Below are 24787 nucleotides of genomic sequence, written 5' to 3' on the forward strand. Positions count from 1 at the left end.
TATATATATATACTGTATATATGTACGGATAGCAAGGGTCATACTCCAGCACTCAGACATTATTTACAAAAGATGCATTTGTGTTTAGTGAGTCCGCCAGACAATAGGCAGTAGGGATGTGTTCTCTTGATAAGTGTGAATTTCACAATTTTCGTGTCCTGAAAAGCATWAAAAATGTAATGAGTACTTTGTGTCTTCAGGGAAAATGTATGGAGTAAAAAGTACAATATTTTCTTTGGAATGGAGTGAAGTAAGAGTAAAAGTTGTCAAAAATATAAATAGTAAAGTAAAGTACAGATACCCCAAAAAAMGACTTAAGTAGTACTWTMAAGTATTTTTACTTACAGTTGAAGTCRGAAGTTTTTATACACTTATGTTCGAGTCCTTACAACTCGTTTTTCACCCACTCCACAAACTTCTTGTTAAAAAACTATAGTTTTGGCAAGTCGGTTAGAACATCTACTTTGTGCATGACACAAGTCATTGTTCCAACAACTGTTTACAGACAGATTATTTCACTTATAATTCACTGTGTCACAATTCCAGTGGGTCAGACGTTTACATACACTAAGTTGACTGTGCCTTTAAACAGCAACAAATTACAGAAAATGATGTAATGGCTTTAGAAGCTTCTGATAGGCTAATTGACATMATTTGAGTCAATTGGAGGTGTACCTGYGGATGTATTTCAAGGCCTACCTTCAAACTCAGTGCCTCAAGGAATCAGTCAAGACCTCAGAAAAAAAATTGTAGACCTCCACAAGTCTTGTTCGTCCTTGGGAGAAATTTCCAAATGCCTGAAGGTACCACGTTCATCTGTACAAACAATAGTATGCAAGTATAAACACCATGGGACCACGCAGCCATCATACCGCGCAGGAAGGAGACRCTTTCTGTCTCCTCGAGATGAACATACTTTTGGTGCGAAAACTGCAAATCAATCCCAGAACAACAGCAAAGAACCTTGTAAAGATGCTGGTGGAAACAGGTACAAAAGTATCTATATCCACAGTAAAACGAGTCCTATATTGACATAACCTGAAAGGCCGCTCAGCGAGGAAGAAGCCACTGCTCCAAAACCGCCATAAAAAAGCAAGACTACGGTTTGCAACTGCACATGGAGACAAAGATTGTACTTTTTGGAGAAATGTCCTCTGGTCTGATGAAACAAAATAGAACTGTTTGGCCATAATGACCATCGTTATGTTTGGAGGAAAAAGGGGGAGGCTAAGGTGTATGTAAACTTCCGACTTCAACTGTATGTCATGTTTTTGGTCATGGGCACAACCTGAATAAAGGTTTGAAACTAATAAGCTAGTATTCTATACTGTATATGTTGAGCTTTTGATCTGTAAACTCAATGAAAACCTGCACAGCATGGCACATTGATCCACCTTTGTACTCACTGTCCACCAAGAATCAAAATATTCAGCCTCCATTTCATTGGGGAGGAGTTTGGTTGGGCAGATTAGTACTTGTCAATTACAGACTGGCACTGTGTAGAGTGGGCAGCAGCAGGRTGTACAAGTCCCTGTAACATTCCTCAATGAGATGGAGAGAACTGCAAATGGAAAGATTATGTCTTAATCAAGCTATGTGAACTGGAAGAAAAGTGCCCCTGAGTCAATATACTATCTGATGTATATACTGTTTTTCTTTGTTTTGAGAGCTTTGTAATTGTATTTGTAATAGTATTGTACAATAAAGAATATGTTCATAACACACAAGTCCAAATTAATCAACTTGAACTGAGTCACTTGATTCACTTTTTAAACCATCAGACTTGTAATTCAGCAAAACACAAATGGACCTATTAGACATTCCATTTTATTTGACCCTTTTTCACAATCTTCTTGGAAGACATCTCATTCTGTATATTACATTTTTTCTTTATTTTGGCCAAAGGGACTTTGGTCCAAAAGCAAAGCAGGAGCTCAAAGAGAAAGACATGAAATGTTGAACATATAGTTGATAGTGAATAGCTACACATCATGGACCAATAAGACATCTACCACCATCAACTGACAAATCAGTGCACAAACATTGTCTGTTAATGCTGCCATTACAAAGTAGAGGTCCCACACCTATATACCCAAATATACTATGCGTTTGGTGTCGCGTTGCCCGAATTCACCTGAGGTAAATGAAAATCAAGGTTCCTGTGTGGAACCAGGGGTTATGGTGATAGGGCAGCTCAAGTGCAGGGATTAGATTGGGGGGCAATATTTTTCTAAAACAAGGATGAAAAAGATGYGAGACTACACATGAAACAGCACATAGGTTTTTCACATCCCATCAAAGAAAACCCAGCTTGACGAAACAGAGTAGTAGACACTTGAAGCACTAAAGGTTAGGCCTTCAACTTCCTCATGTGGCGAGTGAGTTTTATCTAAGGCTGAGAATGAGTCAATTCAGTCTGAAACAATTTGTCTTTCCACTCAGTAGCCAAGAGTCAGTACAACAGAATGTGAGGCAGAGTTAAGTGCATAGTTATCTATTGCATCTTCAAGATGGATGGAGATGGACATCACAGCTAGATCAGGAATGAAGATCCTAAACAGTCAACAGATTCTAAATTCAGGGGCTCTATTACTCAAGCTCAGCTCTCTTATAGTAAGGATGTACAGCTGTAGTGCCAGTAACAGTGTAACGTTACTGGCACTACATGTCCCATAACATGTCCCCTAATGTCCCATAAMATGTCTATTTCTGGAAGACCAAAGATTGAGGATCAGGCCATTCCCAGCAAATGTAAGAGGTCTCTTTGGAATGCATTAACAGAGAGTAAAATAAGACTATATTGAGAGGTCAAAGCTGACTATCCATCTGTAAAACACATTTATTGGCACCAAGTTCAACACTATGGAATGCTGTCTGTTTTCCTATCTTCTGTAACTCTCCACAGTGGAGTCACCTTTCCAGCATGGACCTTTGACACCATTAGTCTGTTAAGCATTGAAATGTTTTGGACCAAAGTAGAATCCAATTAACTTATTCTGTCTCTACCACAATTCACATGTCTTTAAGGTTCTGTGATTGTTGGCTTCCACATTCTCCAGACTACATTCACCTACAATTATGTATCAAAATGGCTTCTGTCTGTCGATATGAACAACATGCGAATCAAGAAGGCCAGGTAAGAAAAAAATCAAAAAACACTGTTAATAAGATTAAGTGATAATAACCAAGCATTCTGTTTGGTCTGAAATGGCCCCCCTATTCTCTACATGGGCTGCATTTAGACAGGCAGCCCGATTCTGAGCTTGTTTAATTTATTGGTCTTTTGACCAATCAGATCAGCTCTGAAAAAGATCTGCTGTGACTGGTTTAAAGACCAATCAGTGAAAAGAAATGATCAGATTTGGGCTGCCTGTGTAAACGCAGCCATAGTACATTACATTTGACCAGGACTGTGGCCAAAAGTAGTCCACAATATAGGGAATAAAAAGTACATTTCTCCTCTTGGGCAAGGGAACGATCATGAACATAGATTTCTGGTAATGTTAGCCTCTGGATTAGTGGATCTTCATTAATCACGTGTAGGCAGCCCAGATTACCTGACCTAATTACCACACATCTAGATTGAGAAGTTCCACTGATCCCACAGAGCAGACTAAGACTGATTAGTGACATGAACACAGGCAGACCTGGGTTCAAATACCATTCCAAATCTTTGAGCATTTTCTTTAGTCTGCATGGAGTGCCAGGTGGGTGGGGTTTGGCCTTTTTAGCCTTTTCTATTGGTTCAATTGCAACAGGAACGCTTAAATCAAGCACAACTTTAATATTTGAAATGATTTAAAAGCATTTGAACCCAGGGCCTGACCAGGAAGGACCACAAAGGGAAACAATGACGAAGAAAACAGAGGGAGCATAATAAGTGCTGTATAAAACAAACAATTATATTAACAGTGGTTAGGTAAGTGTCCAGTGGGGTGGGAACAGGTGTGTGTGTGTGTGTGTGTGTGTGTGTGTGTGTGTGTGTGTGTGTGTGTGTGTGTGTGTGTGTGTGTGTGTGTGTGTGTGTGTGTGTGTGTGTGTGTGTGTGTGTCTTGATTGGTTGGTTGTATTTGGCATTCATCACGGCATTGAGACAAAGGAGGGTGAGCACCGCCAGCGGGCAGGGGGTTAGTCAACGGGCCTGCCCTGGGGGGGAAGACACACAACTCTTCCTCAACATGCCATCTTCAGAAATTGTTGCACTTTGTCCTCCTCCACTGCGTCCGAAAACATGTCATAGTTCTGGAGGAAAGAGACCAAACAGAGTATAAGATATTATATAAAAGGRGGTCATAACATGCTTATGCCATCTTTAAGTTAAAACMTTTGTCTATACTCACAATCTTCATACCGTTTGACAGTGTTGTGGTTGTGTGTTTGTCTGATCTCACAAATCCTTACCCCACAGTACTGGTCCTCATTGAAGATCTGTGGCGGGACAGCCGTGGGGTTCCCTGCCTTGCTTCTCATCTCGTCCCTGACCTCTCCGCCCACTGAGATGTCAATCAGCTCATACTGGATGCTCTTACTCTCCAGGATCCTCATCACCTCCGCCTGCTGAGACTTCACCTGGAGGGGGAGAGGAAAGGGTCAGTTCAGGGTCAGGGATCCATTACCCTTTTCACACTACTGAGCCAAGCCTGGCTTAACTGAGCCTAGCGGTACTGCACTGGCCTCATTATATATTCCACATAGTGCTGAAAAGTACAATATGAAAGTTTGGGTTGGTTCGATAGTGTGAAAAGGTTTCAAGTTTTACTAGTAGTACCAGGGACCAAACAGTCAGATCTGTTTTGTTTACTGTCTGTGGTTAAAAAGAGATAGATGGGTAGCATTACCACTTCTGAGACAAAAAGGCCTAGTAGATATAAATAGTCTACTTTGCCTATAAAAGCTAGAGAGCTTATCTAATGTGTAGTTGATTATTAATTGTGCAATGCTATCTTGTTGGGCCTGGTTGCGGAAGTTGTGAGGATATGTTTGCTATGTGTAACCACGCCTAGGTCACCCACCAACTGCAGCCTGGCATTCAATGAGTAAGGCACACCAACACGCACTACTTAAAGCAGATTCAAATGTACACTAGAAAACAGGAAAGSTAGTGGCAAACCGAATGACTCAATCCCTTGCGTTTTTACATAGCCCATGGCTAAACATTTTCAAAGTCTTCAATTCAAAAATATCCTGAATCATATGACCCGATGGCTAACTTGGCAGTATAACGCAGAGCCCACCGAAAAACAAATCCCCCTATAATCGACACCAGATGTTTCACCGCGATTATTTGCATACATTGATTGTATCCAGGCGCAAGCGAATGCAAACTCTTGGGAAGTACACTGCAACATTTGTATCAATTTGACTATTTCCATTAAAAGCGAAACGCGTTTGTGTTTATAATGCTTTTAGACAGCAAAAATCGTTCATATCCACCGTACAGGTAGGTAGGCATGTATACGATAGCAATCGTTGACAAGTAACCTAGTTGCATTTGTCTAGAGCAGCATCGATTGTTTGTATCAGGTAGGTTGCAGAATGCGAAAACTATATGTCCCCATTATTCTAATAGACCCGTGAGATCTACCGCCTAACGCAGACTGATAAAGGAAATAAAACTGAACAATATGACTTCCGTCCACATTTTCGAGTTGAGTTTGCATTTCCTGGTGCGTTTTGTTAATCTCCAAATAAACCCGTTCTTCAAAAATCTTGCGATCGATTGTATGGTGGACTGAATTATCAATAACTCCACATATCAAAACAATTGCAATATTGACCTAATTCGCATTGTWTGCTGATCAGATCCTGAGATGGATCGTTGACAGGGCTTTCGTTGGGTGTGTCTTTCAGACTGGTCCATAAAGGGTCTCTGTTAGAAATGTATCCACCTGCAAGAATACAATGCATCAATAATCTCCGTTTCATCTCACCTCTCTGGATGCAGTAACGGTGGTATAATATAATTTGACGCCCATAGTTGCGATTCTCGATATCCCTTTGTGTGTTGGTCAGAAGAGCAGCTTTCTTGCCGTAGCCTACAATCAATCGCCTCTCCCTCCTGCGACTGAAAAGCCTATATTTGCTGTGTGGTTTAAAGGGCCAGTRCAACCAACCCTTAAGTCCTGTGTGTCGATTGAAGTTCTACTAGTTGGCTATTTGATGTGACTGTGACATGTACAGTACCAGTCAAAAGTTTGGATACAGCTACTCATTCAATGGTTTTTCTTTATTTATTTTTTTACTATTTTCTATATTGTAGAATTATAATGAAGACATCAAAATGATCAAATTACACATGGTATCATGTAGTAACCAAAAAAGTGTTTAACAAATCTAAATATATTTTATATTTAAGATTCTTCAAAGTAGCCACCTTTTGCCTTGATGACAGCTTTGCACAGTCTTGGCATTCATGAGGTAGTCACCTGGAATGCGATTCAATTAATGGGTGTGCWKTGTTAAAAGTTAATTTGTGGAATKTCTTTCCTTCTTAATGAGTTTGAGCCAATCAATTGTGTTGTGACAAGGTAGGGGTGGTATACAGAAGATAACCCTATTTGGTAAAATATCAAGTCCATATTATGGCAAGAACAGCTTGAATAAGCATAGAGAAACGACAGTCCCATCATTACTTTAAGACAAGAAGGTCAGTCAATGCGGTACATTTCAAGAACTTAGAAAGTTTCTTCAAGTTAAGTCACAAAAACCATCAAGCGCTATAATGAAACTGGCTTTCATGAGGACCGCAACAGGAAAGGAAGACCCAGAGTTACCTCTGCTGCAGAGGATAAATTCATTAGAGTTAACTGCACCTCAGATTGCAGCCCAAATAAATGCTTCACAGAGTTCAAGTGACAGCCACATCTCAACATCAACTGTTTAGAGGAGACTGGGTGAATCAGGCCTTCATGGTCGAATTGCTGCAAAGAACCACTACTAAAGGACACCAATAAGAAGAAGAGACTTGCTTCTGCCAAGAAACACAAGCAATGGCCATTAGACCGGTGGAAATATGCCCTTTGGTCTGATGAGTCCAAATGAGATATCTTTAGTTCCAACCGCCATGTCTAAAGGCACTGTACAAACCAGGAATAGGCCCCAAACTGGAATCAGACACCCAGACTSTATCCTGGCAAGCCTGATCAATCAGCAACATTCAACATCATTTATTGATCAGTGTCAAGTTCAGGCTGGGACTGGCAGGGAAATGCTGTGTTCACTGAAGGAAAGCTATGTGATCTCAATGTCAAAGTCAAAGAATAAGGAGAGGTGAAACTGCTCGGACAAACAGATCTCATTGTGGACAGAGAGGCTGACACAAGTATACAGATACTAAACCTAAGATACTTTTGGTATACTAATGTCAATATTATAATTTGCGCACTTAACGCCCTTTGGTAAGTTCTGATATTGTTTGTTCACTGCCGCCAGCCAAGCCACCCAGCTCAGCTCCTCTTTATCCCATGTAAGAAAAACCTGAATCAGCAGACAAAGCTGGAGCTAACCCTACACTTGGACTTTGTCCACATTCTCCTGCTGCCTGGCTCACAATGGAAGGGAACAGGCCCGTTTCCCTCTGCCAGTGATGAATGTCTACATCACCATGCCAAGCTCAACTAGTTTCATTAGCATACTGTTGACAATTACATCAGTTACACAGAGACCAAAGTAGTCTTGATTCAGATTTACAAAGAACTGTTATTTACTTATAGTTCCAATGGGGGTCTTACCATATATTCCATTATTGCACCTGAGGTTATTCCATTGACTTGGACAGTGTTTATCACAAAAACAAACGTATTGCCTACTATAAATAGCCTCGGTGGGGTTGGATCTTTGATGCTTAGTGACAGTCAGTGGAACAGGGACTGTGTGGAGGATTTTCTACTGTGGATCACTTTCCGTCTTTCTTTAATGAAGAGCACAACCAGAGGACAAATAACAGTGATAATTTCAGCACTCTGATGGGACATAGAACAGTAGGCTGTAATGTGTCCATGTTACATCAATCAAACCAACTCCTAGGGTTACTAAAGTAGGCTCCAAATGTTACATTCGTTCTAGTGATGTAATATGAAACAAATCAACCTGCTATATACAATATGGAGACAATGGATGGATATGTGAGCTATTCCCATGGATTCGTGGCATACCGATACATATTGTGTTTCAGATGAAATTATTTTTCTGTCCACAAGGGGGCAGCGATCCCCTATATTTCAACACCTCTGCTTAACATCGTGAAATGCTTGGAGACAGAAACGATGCAATATACTGTGGCAGCAATGTAATGGTTACATCCTTCATAAAAGGGCCAATCAGTAGTTGAAGCATAAATCAAATGTWCTCTGAGCCACTGTTTCGGTAAAAGGCTGAGAGACGGGGCTGGAGAAATGTAACCAGTCTAAAATGCAAGGATGCAAGGACTGACCATCCATGAAATCAAAATGATAGTTTTAACCATGTTTTGATGCTTTACAGTGTTTGTTTACATTGACTTTGTTTACAAACATTGGAGTAAAASAAGCTGTATTTTGGGCTGTGATGGGGAACAACAGTTGAACTAAGCTCCAGGGTTGGGGTCCATTCCATTTCAATTCCAGTCAACTTAGAAAGTAAACCAAATTCCAGTTCCGAGTTTTCCTAATTGAAAAACATTGAAGAAAATAGGAATTAGAATGTCATTGTAATTCCTGAATTGACTTGAATTTTTATGTCATTGACCCCAACCCTGCAAAACTCGAGGTATTTATAAAGTTATATTCTTAAAGAATTAATGGGTACATATAATTCATTTATATGTCCCAAAATGTATGTAGCAACTGCTGATTCCCACTCTTAAAGAGATTATCCGGTACTTTTGTATACACTTTTTAGCCAGTAGTTCTGAAAGTAGCGCTGACAAGCCAAAAGTCTCAGAAAATTGCATACTACATCACAAATGTGCAGATATCACCACATCATTGCTCTCTTTCSCTCTACTGTGTGTGCGTCTTGCTAGCAATCACTTTCAAACTAGGGATTTTGTGGCTAATTGAGGTAAGACAGTAATTCTGCTCATAGATCATGCATGTATGAACTACACATTGACACATCCAGCACAAAACCGGAGGTTGAAAAAAAATACTAGTCGCCAAAGTACCTGRGCATGTCTTTAATATTTCACTGGGGGGAAGGAAGTTTGAGGTTGCAGTAATAATGAAAGGWAAGGGGTGTGGGCTTCAAGTAGTTTTTATTGCTGTTCTACAAATACCATAAAGTTAACAAAGTTCTGAAATGTGAAGGCCCTGCAAATTGTTATGATTCCTGACATGTCATAATAACACTGCATTGCTGTGAAGGTATTTTTTTGCATCAGTCAGGGGAAACTATACCTCCCACAGGAGGTTGGTGGCACTTTAATTGGGAGGACGGGCTCGTGGTAATGGCTGGAGCGGAATCAGTGGAATGGTATCAAATACATCAAACACGATGCCATTCCATTTGCTCCAGCCATTATTATGAGCCCTCCTCCCCTCAGCAGCCTCCACTGATACCACCATATGGCACAATCAGAGAGTAATGGACAAAGGGTAAACATGAACAAAGCCGGTCCCAATACACTCCCTAGCCCTTCTCATTGGCCATATCCCTGTGATTGCAGGTCTGTAAGGTGGAAGCAATATGGTGGAAGCTCCAACACTACACATATTACCTATCACCCTTCAGATCTGCAAACACATAAGGTTTAATATGGCAAAGGGAGAAGGCATGGGGAACCAATTGGGATTGGCTATGTGTGTTGCAATGTATAAAGGGAGTTGTCCTCACACCTTTATTCAATCCCATTGGCTGAACTAATGTTTTATTATAGGTCACCATGGTGATCGTCCAGAAAGAGCCAATTAGAGCCTGTCTCTGGTTTACATCACAGCACTGAGTGAAGAGTGTGTCCTGGCAGTGGTAGACCAGAGTAAGAGAGGGAACTCTTTTCTCCTCATGGTCAATCAAAAGGAAAATGTAGCAATGGAACATAACCTCATCAACAATTTACAGATGTACGATAATGTACATTACATACATAATTTGACACCACCATGCCAACTGAAAAACAGAGAACTACTAAGCAAATCTATTCTAGGATTACAGTGAGCAATCATAGCAAATATAGAAAGTACTATGCAAGTTATCAACATTCTTACATCTCATTGAGGCTTTGTTCAGTGCTAGGCTAGCCTGGTTCCAGACCTGTTTGTGCGGTCTTGCCAACTCTTATGGTCACAGATCTGTGACCATGCTAGTGATAGGCTTCCTCAACTTCCATTATGTAAAAGGTAAACAACACTCTCTCAAGGACACAGGTGCTGTAGAGAAACATAATATTATAATATAAATGTACATTTCAAAAACAAACTCCAGCAGGCAAGGAAGGCAGTGTGTGTCGAGTCAACCAAGGCCACATTGATCACTTTGGTACCAACCCAGCGGGCAAAACTGAGCAAAAGTTTCTGGCTGTAATAACGTCAACCCATTTCAACCGGTTTTGCCCACTGGGAAGTGATTATAACTTTCCTACCCTCTTACATAGTCTCCAAGCCAATTCATTTGGACTTGTCTCTGCAGTCAAGCAACCGTTTTACTTTCCTCGCCATGAAGACTGCTATACAGATACAGACCACCTGCGTGGCTCCATACTGAACCAGATAGATAGTGGCTGCTGYTCCTCCCTCTCCGTGTAGCTGTGTGTAGAGTGGCCGTCGGCCCAGGTAGTCCAGGTGAGAGGCCTGGATCTGACAGAGGGTACAGATCACCAAGAAGATGTGGAACAGCTGGTGGCCCTGCCCCAGGAAATCACAGTGGCCTGGGAACAGACGCTCTGGAAGTGGGTTGGTGAAGAAGAATGCACTGGACAGGAAGAAGGCTACCTGGCCCACATGGAAGGATATAGCCGGGTCGCCGACTACGYCACTGGCCACGGCAGTGATGTCATCACTGTGCGACGTGGGCCAGAGGAGGAGGCGGTGGAACACCGGGCTAGTATCCCAGGCATAGGCCATMGCTGAGGGAACCACCTGCCCCACCTTCCGGACCCAGACCCGCAGGCTGTGGTTGCGATACTTCCCATAGCAGCAGCCCAGGCAGGACAAGCAGCAGAGGAAGGTGGCAGTGGGCATGAAGACCGAGGAGACCCACCGGTGGTAGTCTGGTTCCACAGCATAGTAGAAGTGAGCCACGGCGCTGCCGTACTGATACTGAGCCACTCCTACGTAATCCAGGAAGAAGAAGCAGTAGTGGTAGAACTCTGATTTGGCGGCCAGGAGGTGGGCTACAGTGCTGCAGGCCATGTAGGCCAGGGAGGACAGGAGGAGGATGAGGAGGGGCCAGGCGTGGGCGTCATGGATGAAGTCTACCGTCTCAGCCAGCTGGAGGAACTTGACCAGGACAAGGACAGACCCCAGCAGGTGGGTCCACACGTTGATGGTCTCGTTGTGACGCTGGAACAGCGAAAGGAAGTAGTACCTGTATCGATAAGGAGACGGGACACCATTATGTTAGCTTCAGAGACGGGACACCGTTATGTTAGCTTCAGAGACGGGGACACCGTTAATGTTAGCTTCAGAGACGGGACCCGTTATGTTAGCTTCAGAGACGGGACACCGTTATGTTAGCTTCAGAGACGGGACACCGTTATGTTAGCTTCAGAGATTGTCTTTACTATAATAAAACCGGATGTTCTACATAGCATTGTGGTATTGTAGTAGACATCCTGTTACAGTACCTCCAGCCCTGGTGGAGCGGTCGGTAGCCGGCGTGGATGTAGCGCTCTCTGAAGAACCCAGGAACTTCGGTGTCCCGTAGCGTGCCGGGCATGGAGGGGGCGACCTCTGTCAGCATCTGGGGCACCGCCTGTACCTGCTGGAGGTTGATGAATAGACGCCCAATCCTCTCCATGACGATCGTTGCCATGAGGGATGGTCTGATGGATGGTGGGACTGTTATTGTTGCTGGCTGGATAGTTTCAGGAGAATGGCAACTGAAAAAGAAGGAGAGTAACACCATTAGAAAAGCATTTAGCATTCAGAGCTGGCCTACCCTAACACTTAAAAGGCTTAAAAACAATAAATAAGTATAAAAAGAGGTTTAAAATTACTTAATTTATTTTAAAACTGCAGAGTAAGTAAAACTATTTGTAGTAAAAACATCACCTTTGTTGGAGGACTCCCCAAACACATCTGACACAGGTTAAAAAGACAAGTTCCGGGCCTCCCGGGTGGCGCAGTGGTCTAGGGAACTGCATCGCAGCGCTAGMTGTGCCACCARAGATTCTGGGTTCGCGCCCAGGCTCTGTCGCAGCMRGCCGYGACCGGGAGGTCCGTGGGGCGACGCRCAATTGGCCTAGCGTCGTCYGGGTTAGGGAGTGTTTGGCCGGTAGGGATATCCTTGTCTCATCGCGCACCAGCGACTCCTGTGGCGGGCCGGGCGCAGTGCGCGCTAACCAAGGTTGCCAGGTGCACKGTGTTTCCTCCRACACATTGGTGCGGCTGGCTTCCGGGTTGGAGGCACGCTGTGTTAAGAAGCAGTGMGGCTTGGTTGGGTTGTGTTTCGGRGGACGCATGGCTTTCGAMCTTCGTCTCTCCCGAGCCCGTACGGGAGTTGTAGCGATGAGACAAGATAGTAATTACTAACACAATTGGATACCACGAAATTGGGGAGAAAAAGGGGGTAAAATAAAATATATATWTTTTTTAAATGACAAGTTCCTTCAATAAATAGAAACACTCACTACCTGCTTCAKCAGTCAAATTACTTCAAAATGAGTCTCTAGTCCAAGTGAACGTTCTCCTTCACAGTTTATCTGTAAAATCCTCCCACCTCAGAAKAGAGGACTAGCCTGGTGAGTGCATGTTCAGTCTGGTTTAACCAGGCAATCAGAGGACACCCTTCATGCTGGCCCTACCTGGCTGGGCCACCAAGGCCGCAGGGGCAGGAGGCCAGATGACAACAGACCTGTTCTGACTCCTGCAGCAGACCTGCCAATTTATTAGCAGTAGTTAGCCTTAATCTGCAGTTAACCTTGCAGATTAGGCTACTATACTGTCTATGGACCTTGCCCTGAGCTTCTAATGCTCAGTGTCTGATCCATTCTTTCTCTCTGTAGTTTGCACTCTAAACAGTGATAGGAGGGAAAGGAGCGATGCTATAGGGGATGGGGGACAGGGAGGGAGAACATGAACTCTTCMACCTTGAAGATGAACAGAGAWAAGATAAGGATATCTTTCTAAGCAGTGTGTTGTATAAACTTAACCCTTATTGCTCCTGTAAATCACTCTGGATAAGAGTGTCTGCTAAATGAATMATATGTAAATGTGATGGTGGTCTAATAACTAAACACACATCTGATTCAAATGTATACATTGAAACAGATAAAGTCACACTTGAAATGTATTTCTAATGCAGTTTCAATTCATAATACACTCGCCTTCCTCAGGGTGAAAACTCAAACGTTGTCCTCTCTCTCTCCGTGTTCTTCTGATCATAAGATGCAAGCAAGTTTTTATCAAGTAATAAAATGTTCCTTTCCTGAACTGGTGAAAGAATGCATTTTCAGATGCAGACATACTATCAGACATGTTTACACAGTAACTTCAACTTTATTATTAGGTACTGGCCACATGCCCACATCTGATAAAACAGAGTCGCTAATGAACAGAAATGTAGCTGCAACACCTTCAAAACGGGATCCTTACATGATAACAAGGCAAATTCAGTCAAATCTCAGCAACACCTATTYCCTACTGTCAACCCTGTCAAGTGTTTGCCTATGGCTAATGTGACTGAGGAATTTACACGGTGGCACCCACTGACTAAATATCGTTGACACACAATAATAACTCAATCAAGACCTCACATAAACCTACAGTATAAATCTCTCCCTCCAGCCTCTCCCATGTTTGAGTGACAAAGGCTGTGGAGAGAGGCAGGCAGAGCAATCAGTGAGAAATTCATTTCTGACATTGCTCTCTTCCAAAAATCAGAAAAMCCTATTTCACGCCCATCAAATACTATAATTTAACATGTTGACATGCATTCAATTTTTTGTATAGGCTATACTTGTGCTCTTTTTGCGTACACTGTTTCACGTGATAAGTAAAAAGTTCGAGAATATTGCACAAGACGAGAGAGGAAATACCAATGCATGTGGGTGTTCTTCTTCCTCTTCAAGGCTACTACTGTAGGCTTACTTTATTAGCCTACATCAGACGGCTCCTGAACACTCCGCGCAGCAGGACCCTCCGCGGGATCTTTCACCTTCAGATGTGATGATCGTCCGACTGTGTCCGTCATTGTCCCCCTCGGACAGTAATCGGTCRGTCACGCCTCCCCGACCGGTGACAGCCTTGTCAACCACTCAGATACTGGAATGCAACAGATGCGTGTCTTATATGAACATGAGGTGTCCAATGGCAAGTAAGTAGGCGGTCGTTACAAGCAGAGGAGAGAGAGAAGAAATGTGGTATTTACCTTGGCTACAGGAAACTTTGGCGTGGACGTATGATCGACTGCGAACTGTCCCTCATACCTTTAGGACTAGTCACCGTGCAACTGTTTCTAGTCAACTTTAGATTTCCCTCTGTTGTTTCACATGACGGTGAAATTSATTAATGAGTTTATACAGTATCAAGGGATGAATACTGAGAGAATAAATAACGAGATTTATTTGAAAAAACGCACCCTATTAAACTGGAAAATGAAAAAAGTGAGAACTCCAAGTTTCAATACATCAAAAACKAAGTATCCTAGATTTTGGCCTGCTATAAAGCTTCTACGTGGAGTCTAAATCATGTAAAATGTMATTTAAGTCCCAATGGTATAAAACGCTGCAAATACAACAACAACAAAAATCCAGAACGTGGGCGGTATTAGGAACATTCTTTTGCATGGATGTGTCCGAACGTGGTATCAAGGCACGAAGCATTGCACAATCTCAATCTCCTTTGGAAAACTTTCCTTCCTGTGTGTTTAACCGGTTTCAAACATTCAAAGCATTGACATCATTATTCAAATGTTTGGGGCTTATACAGTATGTGGGTCTCAGTTCCTTTTAAATTAGAAATATTTCATAATCTAGCATTATCAGCAAACGCATTTGATGTACACAATCAGGTTTTTTAAAACTGCCCTATCCTATTTGTGTCTGTGATTTGGTTACTCAGTATTGCCTGCCTATTAAACCAGATTGAAAACCATGCCAGAGATGTTTGCCAGAGCATATACAATGTACCAAACTAAGAATGAACAGCTTCAGATAATCAACAAAGGTCTGCTTTGTAGATTGAAAGCTCCCTTCAAAGGGTGCAGACAATTATATAATATGTTGACAGTGCCAATTTGGGCAGTGTCCCATTGGCAGTACCCTACTCATTGGATGTGGAGAAGGGGGGGGGGGGTATTCTCCTCTTCTAATGAAAGACCCACTTTAGCTATTTTTGATCTATGATAAAGGGTAAAAGGAGTGTTTTTGGCAGCTCCAAGCTAGTTCTTAGAATTTGGTTGAGTTTTCCTTTTTTCCCTAGGGTTCCAGGGTTGACTATTTTGCTTCATGGTATCCAGAATATACTGAAGTATCCCTTGAGGGATGTAGTGGCAAAAACATGGGTGGGTGAAGTCTAAACTCTGTAGGTGGGTATACCCCAAAACACTAATCTAGCAGAACAGGTGGGTAAACCACGAAATGCAAAATAGCATTGAAGGGATAGTTCACMCAAATTCAAACATTTCATGTGAGTTTCCTGACCCTGTAAGCAGTCTATGGACAAGGTATGACAGCAATCCATTCTTTGGTTTAGTTTCCCATGCTAACATGAATCATTTGTGGCACAAATCCTAAGTCATTGGACCAATATTTTTTTTCAATAAAAAATATATATATTTATTGAATATTCGAAACATACAATATACTTGCAGTGAAGCCGCTCAACAACTACATCCAACAGACTCCCATTCAGAGCAACACACAGAAGCATCCAGGGTCAATGCCCTGCTCAAGGGCACATTGACCGATCTACCACCAGGCCAAAAAACGTGAACCCGAACCCTCCAAGATCCCCCCACAGTTCCCCAATAGCTGTCCCTCAACCATTCGAGACCCCTCCCACAGCCCCTCCCCCAAGAACCCCCCGAATGCACCAACAACTAAGAGAATTAACTAAAGAGAAAAAAGGAAAAGACAGAAGAAAACAGCAAACAACAATACAAAAAATGTATAAAACAAAATAATAAATTTAAAACAAAGGACATCAAGGACAACTAAAATCATTACAGCAATGCCTACTGTATACGTTTGTGTGCATGTCTGGCACTATTAAATGTTCTTGTATGTGTTTATTTGAATGAGAGTGTGTGTATATGCRTGTGTACAAACACCTGCACGGCATCAGCCTCAGGCAAACCGGCATTAGCTGTATAAACACTGCCAGTTAGTGTCATTCAAATGTACTTTTTATTATGTTTTATTTTTTTATTAAAAAAAAAAACTTTTATCTTTGACCATCATTCTATCTCCCACACAGCAACTCCACTCCCACTTGTCTCCAATTCCACATACCAACCCTCAGCTTCCCTCAGCTTCCCTCAGCCCATCAATGTACTAACCTTTTATTGAGCATCAATATCTCCAGCATCTTCTGCAGGGTCGTGCTTTGCTCTCATGAGTTGTAAAATAGAGCAGCCTGTGGACATTAAAAAAAATATCCAATATCCAACCACTTCGGATTTCTACGCAACACGTATCTTTCAACTATGCTGTGATGTTTAACGTACAATTTCAATCTATCTAATCGAATAGAATCCACAGATTGCGAGTTAAAGATAGTAAAAGTATCTAAGAGTATTAGTATATTAGTAATTGACTGACCCGGTCTCTCCAGATCTCCTAACAGTACTATTTCTAGGGTCAATTTTAGATCAATGCTTTGCATTTTCAGCCATTCCTGAACCTGAGACCAGAAACAGGCTACCTGAGAGCAATACCTAAATAAATGGTCTATTGATTCTGTATCCTCACAACAAAATCTGCAGAGCTTCGATGATCTTATGCCCCAAATATTCTACCTGTCTCTTATACACATCTAGATGTGTATAAGAGACAGGTATGGCACAGTTGTCAACATCATTGGACCGATATTAGCATTTTTTGTAAATCGTGTCCAAATCATCCGCAAGTGTCTAAAAAATGAYTGTAAAACTCAACAAAGTCACTGAAAGATGTTTTGAACACGATAGCCYTGACCAAAATGTAATTTTCTAATTTGGGTGAATATGCCCCTAGTTGGGTTCCTGAGTGGCGGTCTAAGGCACTGCATCTCAGTGCAATAGGCGTCACTACAGTTCCTGGTTCGTATCCAKGCTGTATCACATTTGGCTGTGATTGAGAGTCCCAAAGGGCGGTGCACAATTGGYCCAGCGTCGTCCGGGTTTGGCTGGGGTAGGCCGTCATTGTAAATAAGAATTTGTTCTTAACTGACTTGCCTAGTTATATAAAAATCACAACATWAAAAAAATCCCGTAAAAGGTGGGTAAACCCTATTAATAAAGTTAACTGAGTTTTTACTTGAATTAACCCTCCATCCTCTGCTTTCAAGGTATTTGTTAATGGTCAGCTATCAGCAACCTAGAAAACAAACAAGTKTAGGTTACTGTTAGCCGACATTCAAGCTTTTCTGGTTCGCATAATTGCTTGGGGCTTTTCAGTTGTTGTTCAGCCTTGTATTTACGAATTGCGTTAAAATATCTTTAACACCTAAAGAATGAAATTGCATCTGGTCAGACACAAACGCTAGCCTGCCCTACCGATTCTAAAGTTACATAACTTTTAGGGACAGGTTCACAGATTTAGATTCTCCATTGAGTTTTTTAATCAAGGAGTTGTCTTAATTAACCTGTGTGTGGAAACCATTCCTCAGAATAGATTGCTACATGTATTTTGTGCCAAACTATTTGAAAATGTGAAATCCTTTAAGATATATCCACTGTGTGGCGCTGTTTCCTTTCACATTGATGTAGGTTATGTACAGAAATGTAGGGAGCGCAGATCCCACATATGTGTATCTCTTCATATTCTTGGTTGTGAGATCACAATAGAGCTTTGAYTCTATACAGTGTTATAGAAATGTATGATCCAGATGTGCACAATGTACTAACCTTTTATTGAGCATCAATATCTCCAGCATCTTCTGCAGGGTCGTGCTTTGCTCTCATGAGTTGTAAAATAGAGCAGCCTGTGGACATTAAAAAAAAAATCCAATCAATTTGATCAGACCCCTTTTAATGGCCCCCCCCCCCCCTTTGTTGTTGTTGTTGTTGCATTGTTTTCATGTCTTACACTTGTCTTTTCTTTTTTTAATGTTTTGCCGTCTTATTTCTTCTTTTTTTTATATCATGTCAACAATTTATTTACCTGGTAATCAATCAATAACAACAATGTCAGCTAAGATGTTTGAGTAAGGGTAATGGCTATCCATTGTGTATCTACTTCTCAGATGGAAATACTCTATACTTTAACCTTCACTTCCACGAACATCTAGCTTTGTCCCCTTGCAATATATTGCTCTATGTATTCATCTTCCTGAAATGACCATCCACACTCATGACAAAACCTTTGGGAGTCAGTCAGTCAATATTATCCAATAATATATCAGTCAATATTCCGCATTATTGATGATATTCAAAACCATTGAGCCGGCCTGTCGTGACAGCATCATCACAAAACGTCTGTCAGCTGTTATACATCATAAACTATATGACCTCTTTAGGTAGCCTAGTGGTTAGAGTGTTGAGCCGCTAACCAAAAGGGTGCTCGATCAAATCCCTGAGCTGACAAAGTAAAAATCTGTCATTTTGCTCCTGAAAAGGCAGTTAACCCACTGTTCCCCGGTAGGCATTCATTGTAAATAAGAATTTGTTCTTAACTGACTTGCCTAGTTAAATAAAGGTTAAATAAAATAAATCAATAAAAATTGCAGTGTAAACACAACAAATAGCTGAAGGAAATGAACCTTCCATTCACCCAACTGTGAGGATACTGTGGTCTCTAAGGATTGCTTTGTACTGTCTATTTCCCTATTTCACGTTGTGATATATACAGTATGGGTTGTGGTTTCCTTGTGATGCCTATAGGTGTCAGCTAGGTAACCTCGTCCCCAGGTTAATTGCCAACAAGCCTTTGCTGGTGGACAAGACTAGGGGTTGGGTAACAGCGGTTTTGTGTCTGATACCTACACTGATTGATTCATTGTGATTGCCAAAAACCTCAGTCACTGTCTTATAAAGGTTCAAAGCTCCATGTGCCGTTTATTGGCCTACACATAATCAATATCTCCAACTGAGACAAAAGACAGCAAATCCATTGATGAGTGGGTTTAGTTGTGGACGTTGAATGAGATTTGGTTGCAGGGAGTCACATATTACAGGATCTGATGTAAGTGGAGTGGCAGGTAGCCTAGTGGTTAGAGTGTTGGGCCAGTAATCAAAAGMTTGAAAGATCAAATCCTTGACCTGACAAGGTAGAAACCTGTTGTTGCGCCCCTGAACAAGGCTGTTAACCCACTCTTCATTATAAATAAGAATTTGTTCTTAACTGACTTGCCTAGTTAAAAAAAATACAGTATAGATGAGATGAGAGATTTTTTGCTTATGGACATTTTTTATAAGTTAATTCTACATGTACTCCCGCACAGATGCACAGACACACACACACACACACACACATTATACAGACGCACACACATGCTGAAGAGGCTATTGTGAAGTAAACACCAAAGCCTTAATGATTCTTCTCTACAATCTCCCTCAAATCGTTGTCTTTCTTCTATTAGCTTAAAACACATCCCCTAGCCTTCTCTTTAATAATCTCTTCCTGTTCCTCCCGTTCTGAAAGACTTTAAGGCCATTTAAGGGGAATCTTTAAAGCTGTACAATGTATTAAAATAGAACCTCACCAAACATATTTCTCGAACCAGCTAAACAGGGCGCATCTGGAAAATAGACTTTGGTCTCAGCGTTGACTCTCAGTCAAAATAAAGGTGAAATTAAAAAATAAAAGGTAATTACAGATATGAGGGTTGGGAGGATGTTCACACATTGACATTAAACATCTCAAACCTTTTGACTTGAAAAGGAACCTCAAGCTGCCATAAAGTTCCATCCGGTGCTAGGCTCCACATCATGGGGCCTAATTGGGTAGTATGGTTGAGGACCAGTGCTCGCTGGATATTGAGGTGGCATTTTGCTGGAGAATTCCCCTGGTTCTGCTAGGACCAGCCCGCTGTTCCTTCCTTCATTTTTCAACGTCTGCCTGCTTTTGCTGAGTAATTTGTTTTTGCCCTTCACACAGTATATCACCTGTCATGTCTAATAGAAGGCTGCATGGAGTACACTGAACCCAGCCACGTCCCATGGGTTCCTCTCTGCTTCCAGTTCCACCTTTGCATCGCCACAGATATAGATAGATAGCTTCTTTAACAGCTGCGTCTGCCTCTGCTTCTKCCTTCAACCTGCACCCCCGCCCCACCTCAGAGTACTTCTCCTCTCTTTGTTGGATGAACCCAAAGCTTACACTATTTGTGTAATATATAAAGAGCAAATATTGATGTATTTGAAGTCCCATTAAACCACCTGAAAGCCATGATTTAGCTGAACTTAGGGGCAGTACATCACTGGCACTTGATTTCGGCAATGAACTAAAATATAAACACAACATGTAAAGTTTAGATCCCAGAAATGTTCCATTTGCACAAATKTGTTTACATCCCTGTTGTGAGCATTTCTACTTTGCCAAGATAATCCATCCATCTGACAGGTGTGGCATGTCAAGAAGCTGATTAAACAGCATGATTATTACACAGGTGCACCTTATGCTGGGGACAATAAAAGACCACTTTAAAATTTGCAGTTTTGTCACACAACACAATGCCACAGATGTCTCAAGTATTGAGGGTGCCAGATAATTTAATGGTAATTTCTCTACCATARGCCACCTCCAACATCATTTTAGAGAATTTGGCAGTAGGTCCAACCGACCTCACAACCGCAGACCATGTGTATGTCGTCGTGTGGGTGAGTGGTTTTCTGATGTCAACATGGTGAACAGAGTGCCCATGGTGATGGTGGGGTCATGATATTGGCAGGCATAAGGTACGGACAACTAACACAATCGCATTTTATCGATGACAATTTGAATGCACAGAGATACTGATGAGATCCTGAGATCATTCCATTCATCCATCGCCATCACCTCATGTTTCAGCATGATAATGCACGGACCCATGCTGCAAGGATCTGTACACAATTCCTGGAAGCCAAAAATGTCCCAGTTCTTCCATGGTCTGTATATTCACCAGACATGTCACCCATTGAGTATGTTTGAGATGCGCTTGATCGACGTGTACGACAGCATGTTCCAGTTCCTGCCAATATCTAGCAACTTCTCACAGTCATTGAAGAGGAGTGGGACAACATTACAAAGGCCACAATCAACAGCCTGATCAACTCTATGCGCAGGGGATGTGTCGCACCTGCATGAGGCAAATAGTGGTCACACCAGATACTGACTGGTTTTCTGATCCGTGCCTCGCTGTGTAATGTTTTGGCTGTATGCATATCTTTCTGCCAAGAAGTGACCGGAATTTCAGCGAATGAAATAGGCGGGAAATAGACAGGATTTTTCAACCTCCAGTACCTTTGGCTATGTAACGTAACCAGACACCAGAGAGCTCATAAACTAAGACCCATTCGCTGGTTGAAGAGACTGAGATTCAGGAGTGAATAAACATTGCTATAACAATTAAAATACAGACAGTTCCCAAATGGACTTTTAATGGTGCCCCCCCCGCAGGACGGTTGAGCTAACGTAGGCTAATGAAATTAGCATGAGGTTGCAAGTAACAAGAACATTTCCCAGGTCATAGACATATCTGATATTGACAGAAAGCTTAAAATCTTATTAATCTAACTGCACTGTCCAATTTACAGTAGCTATTACAGTGAAATAATACCATGCTATTGTTTGAGGAGAGTGCAGTTATGAACTTGAAAATGTATTTATAAACCAATTAGGCACATTTGGGCAGTCTTGATACAAAATGTTGAACAGAAATGCAATGGTTCATTGGATCCGTCTAAAACTTTGCACATACACCGCCTGGGCTGGAATAATACATTATGGCCTTTCGCTTGCATTTCAAAGATGATGGTACAAAAAAAACATGTTTTTTTTCTTTCTATTATCATTCACCAGATCTAATGTGTTATAATCTCCTACATTCAATTCACAGTTCCACAAACTTCTAAGTGTTCCCTTTCAAATGGTATCAAGAATATTGCCAAACAGTGCTTGCGAAAAGTATTCCCCCTTGCTTTTTTCCTAGTTTTGGTTGCCTTACAACCTGGAATTAAAATGGATTTTTTGGGGGTTTGTATCATTTTGATTTACAACAACATGCCTACCACTTTGAAGATGCTAAATATTTCAATTGTGAAACAAACAGAAATAAGACAAACGGAAGACTTGAGCGTGCATAATATTCACACATCCAACAAAACGTCATACTTTGTAGAGCCACTTGCATTAATTACGCTGCAAGTCTCTTGGTTATGTCTCTATAAGCTTGGCACATCTAGCCAGCGGGATTTCCTGCTCATTCTTCAAGGTTAAACTGCTCCAGCTCCTTCATGTTGGTTGGGTTCCGCTGCCTGTAAGCAATCTTTAAAAACTCTTAAGGATAACTTCTTAACCCTTTTTTCAATTTTCACGACCTAAAATTGACATACTCCAAATCTAACTGCCTGTACTCAGGACCTGAAGGAAGGATACAGTGTTGCAAAAGTATTCATCCACCTTGGCGTTTTTTCCTATTTTTGTTTGCATTACAACCTGCATTTTAAATAGATTTTATATTGTGGATTTCATTTATTTGGACAACACAAAATAGTCCAAATTGGTGAAATGAAATGAAAAAAATAACTTGTTTTCAAAAAATTCTCGAAAAATGAAAAACAGAAAAATGTGGTCGTGTCATATGTATTCAACCCCCTTCGCTAGTGAGAGCCCTAAATAAGATCTGGTGCAACCATTACCTTCAGAAGTCACATAATTAGTTATAATAAATCCACCTGTGTGCAATCTAAGTGTCACATGATCTGTCACATGCTCTCAGTATATATACACCTGTTCTGAAAGGCCACCCAGAGTCTGCAACACAGCTAAGCATAGGGGCACTACCGAAGCAAGTGGCACCATGAAGACCAAGGAGCTCTCCATGCCCAGGGTGCCCTGCTCATCTGCGTGGACATGCCTTAGGCATGCTGCAAGGAGGCATGAGGACTGCAGATGTGGCCAGGGCAATAAATTGCAATGTCTGTACTGTGAGATGCCTAAGACAGCGCTACAGGGAGACAGGACGGACAGCTGATCATCCTCGCAGTGGCAAACCACGTGTAACAACACCTGCACAGGATCGGTACATCCGAGCAGCACACCTGCGGGACAGGTACAGGATGGCAACAACAACTGCCCGAGTTACACCAGGAACGCACAATCTCTCCATCAGTGCTCAGACTGTCCGCAATAGGCTGAGAGAGGCTGGACTGAGGGCTTGTAGGTCTGTTGTAAGGCAGATCCTCACCAGACATCACTGGCAACAACATCGCCTATGGGCACAAACCCAACGTCGTTGGACCAGACAGGAATGGCAAAAAGTGCTCTTCACTGAGGAGTCGCGGTTTTGTCTCACCAGGGGTCATGGTCGAATTTGCGTTTATAGTCGAAGGAATGAGGGTTACACCGAGGCCTGTACTCTGGAGTGGGGTCGATTTGGAGGTGGAGGGTCCATCATGGTCTGGGGCAGTGTGTCACAGCATCATCGGATTGAGCTTGTTGTCATAGCAGGCAATCTCAACGTTGTGCGTTACAGGGAAGACATCCTCCTCCCTCATGTGGTACCCTTCCTGCAGGCTCATCCTGACATGACCCTCCAGCATGACAATGCCACCAGCCATACTGCTTGTTCTGTGCATTATTTCCTGCAAGATAGGAATGTCAGTGTTCTGCCATAGCCAGCGAAGAGCCCGGATCTCAATCCCATTGAGCATGCCTGGGACCTGTTGGATCGGAGGGTGAGGGCTAGGGCCGTTCCCCCCAGAAATGTCCGGGAACTTGGTGGAAGAGTGGGGTAACATCTCACAGCAAGAACTGGCAAATCTGGTGCAGTCCATGAGGAGGAGATGCACTGCAGTAATTAATGCAGCTGGTGGCCACACCAGATACTGACTGTTACTTTTGATTTTGACTCCCCCCCCTTTGTTCAGGGACACATTATTCAATTTCTGTTAGTCACATGTCTGTGGAACTTGTTCAGTTTATGTCTCAGTTGTTGAATCTTCATACAAATATTTACACATGTTAAGTTTGCTGAAAATAGATGCAGTTAACAATGAGAGGACATTTATTTTTTGCTGAGTTTATCTCCTAGATAKAGGACAGACACTTCAAAACCTTATTCCCTATGATGTATTTTTTGACAGTCTTTTTTGCCATTTATGAATGTGTTCAGGGGCAGAATGACAGACTTGTCAGCTCAGGGATTCAATACAGCAACCTTTCAGTTACTGGCCCATCGCTCTAACCATTAGGCTACCTGCCACCCCTAACATAATGTAAGGTAATTCTGAGCAGGATTAGATGGTGACAAGGTTCAGGTAGCCAGGGAAGACCAGCCAATTGTACACCCCCCTATGGGACTCACAATCATGG

The 24787-nt window shown here is 42.0% G+C and overlaps 2 protein-coding genes across 4 annotated transcripts; both read right to left on the bottom strand.

Moving 5' to 3' along the window:
- Positions 1–3980: 3980 nt before the first annotated feature.
- LOC111955962 (SH3 domain-binding glutamic acid-rich-like protein 3) lies at positions 3981–6064 on the bottom strand. The gene is made up of 3 exons (XM_023976354.2): positions 5931–6064; positions 4402–4569; positions 3981–4242 (listed from the first exon to the last, which is right to left on the bottom strand). The coding sequence occupies exons 1-3, from the start codon at positions 5973–5975 to the stop codon at positions 4174–4176; spliced, it is 282 nt and encodes a 93-aa protein (XP_023832122.1). The 5' UTR covers positions 5976–6064; the 3' UTR covers positions 3981–4173.
- A 3151-nt stretch (positions 6065–9215) lies between these two features.
- On the bottom strand, positions 9216–14389 carry LOC111955954 (membrane progestin receptor alpha-B). Of its 3 annotated transcripts, none has more exons than XM_023976345.2 (3): positions 14223–14389; positions 11759–12013; positions 9216–11499 (listed from the first exon to the last, which is right to left on the bottom strand). In XM_023976345.2, exons 2-3 carry the CDS (start codon positions 11944–11946, stop codon positions 10581–10583), a joined length of 1107 nt encoding a protein of 368 aa, XP_023832113.1. In that variant the 5' UTR covers positions 11947–12013; positions 14223–14389; the 3' UTR covers positions 9216–10580. The 3 variants fall into 3 exon arrangements, with proteins under 3 accessions (XP_023832113.1, XP_023832112.1, XP_023832111.2); XM_023976344.2 differs by having other exon boundaries at positions 14171–14389; XM_023976343.2 differs by having other exon boundaries at positions 12186–14389.
- Positions 14390–24787: the final 10398 nt, after the last annotated feature.

Source organism: Salvelinus sp. IW2-2015, linkage group LG31, assembly GCF_002910315.2.
Source record: "Salvelinus sp. IW2-2015 linkage group LG31, ASM291031v2, whole genome shotgun sequence".
Taxonomy (NCBI): Eukaryota; Metazoa; Chordata; class Actinopteri; order Salmoniformes; family Salmonidae; genus Salvelinus; species Salvelinus sp. IW2-2015.

What these genes read in the sequence shown, in the direction of transcription:
- LOC111955962 (XM_023976354.2), bottom strand. Translation starts at nt 5,975, where the DNA reads ATGGGCGTCAAATTATATTATACCACCGTTACTGCATCCAGAGAG. An exon ending in CCGTTACTGCATCCAGAGAG is followed by an intron (nt 4,570 to 5,930) that starts GTGAGATGAAAC and finishes CTCCCCCTCCAG; the next exon opens with GTGAAGTCTCAGCAGGCGGA. An exon ending in ATGAGGACCAGTACTGTGGG is followed by an intron (nt 4,243 to 4,401) that starts GTAAGGATTTGT and finishes TCTTTCCTCCAG; the next exon opens with AACTATGACATGTTTTCGGA.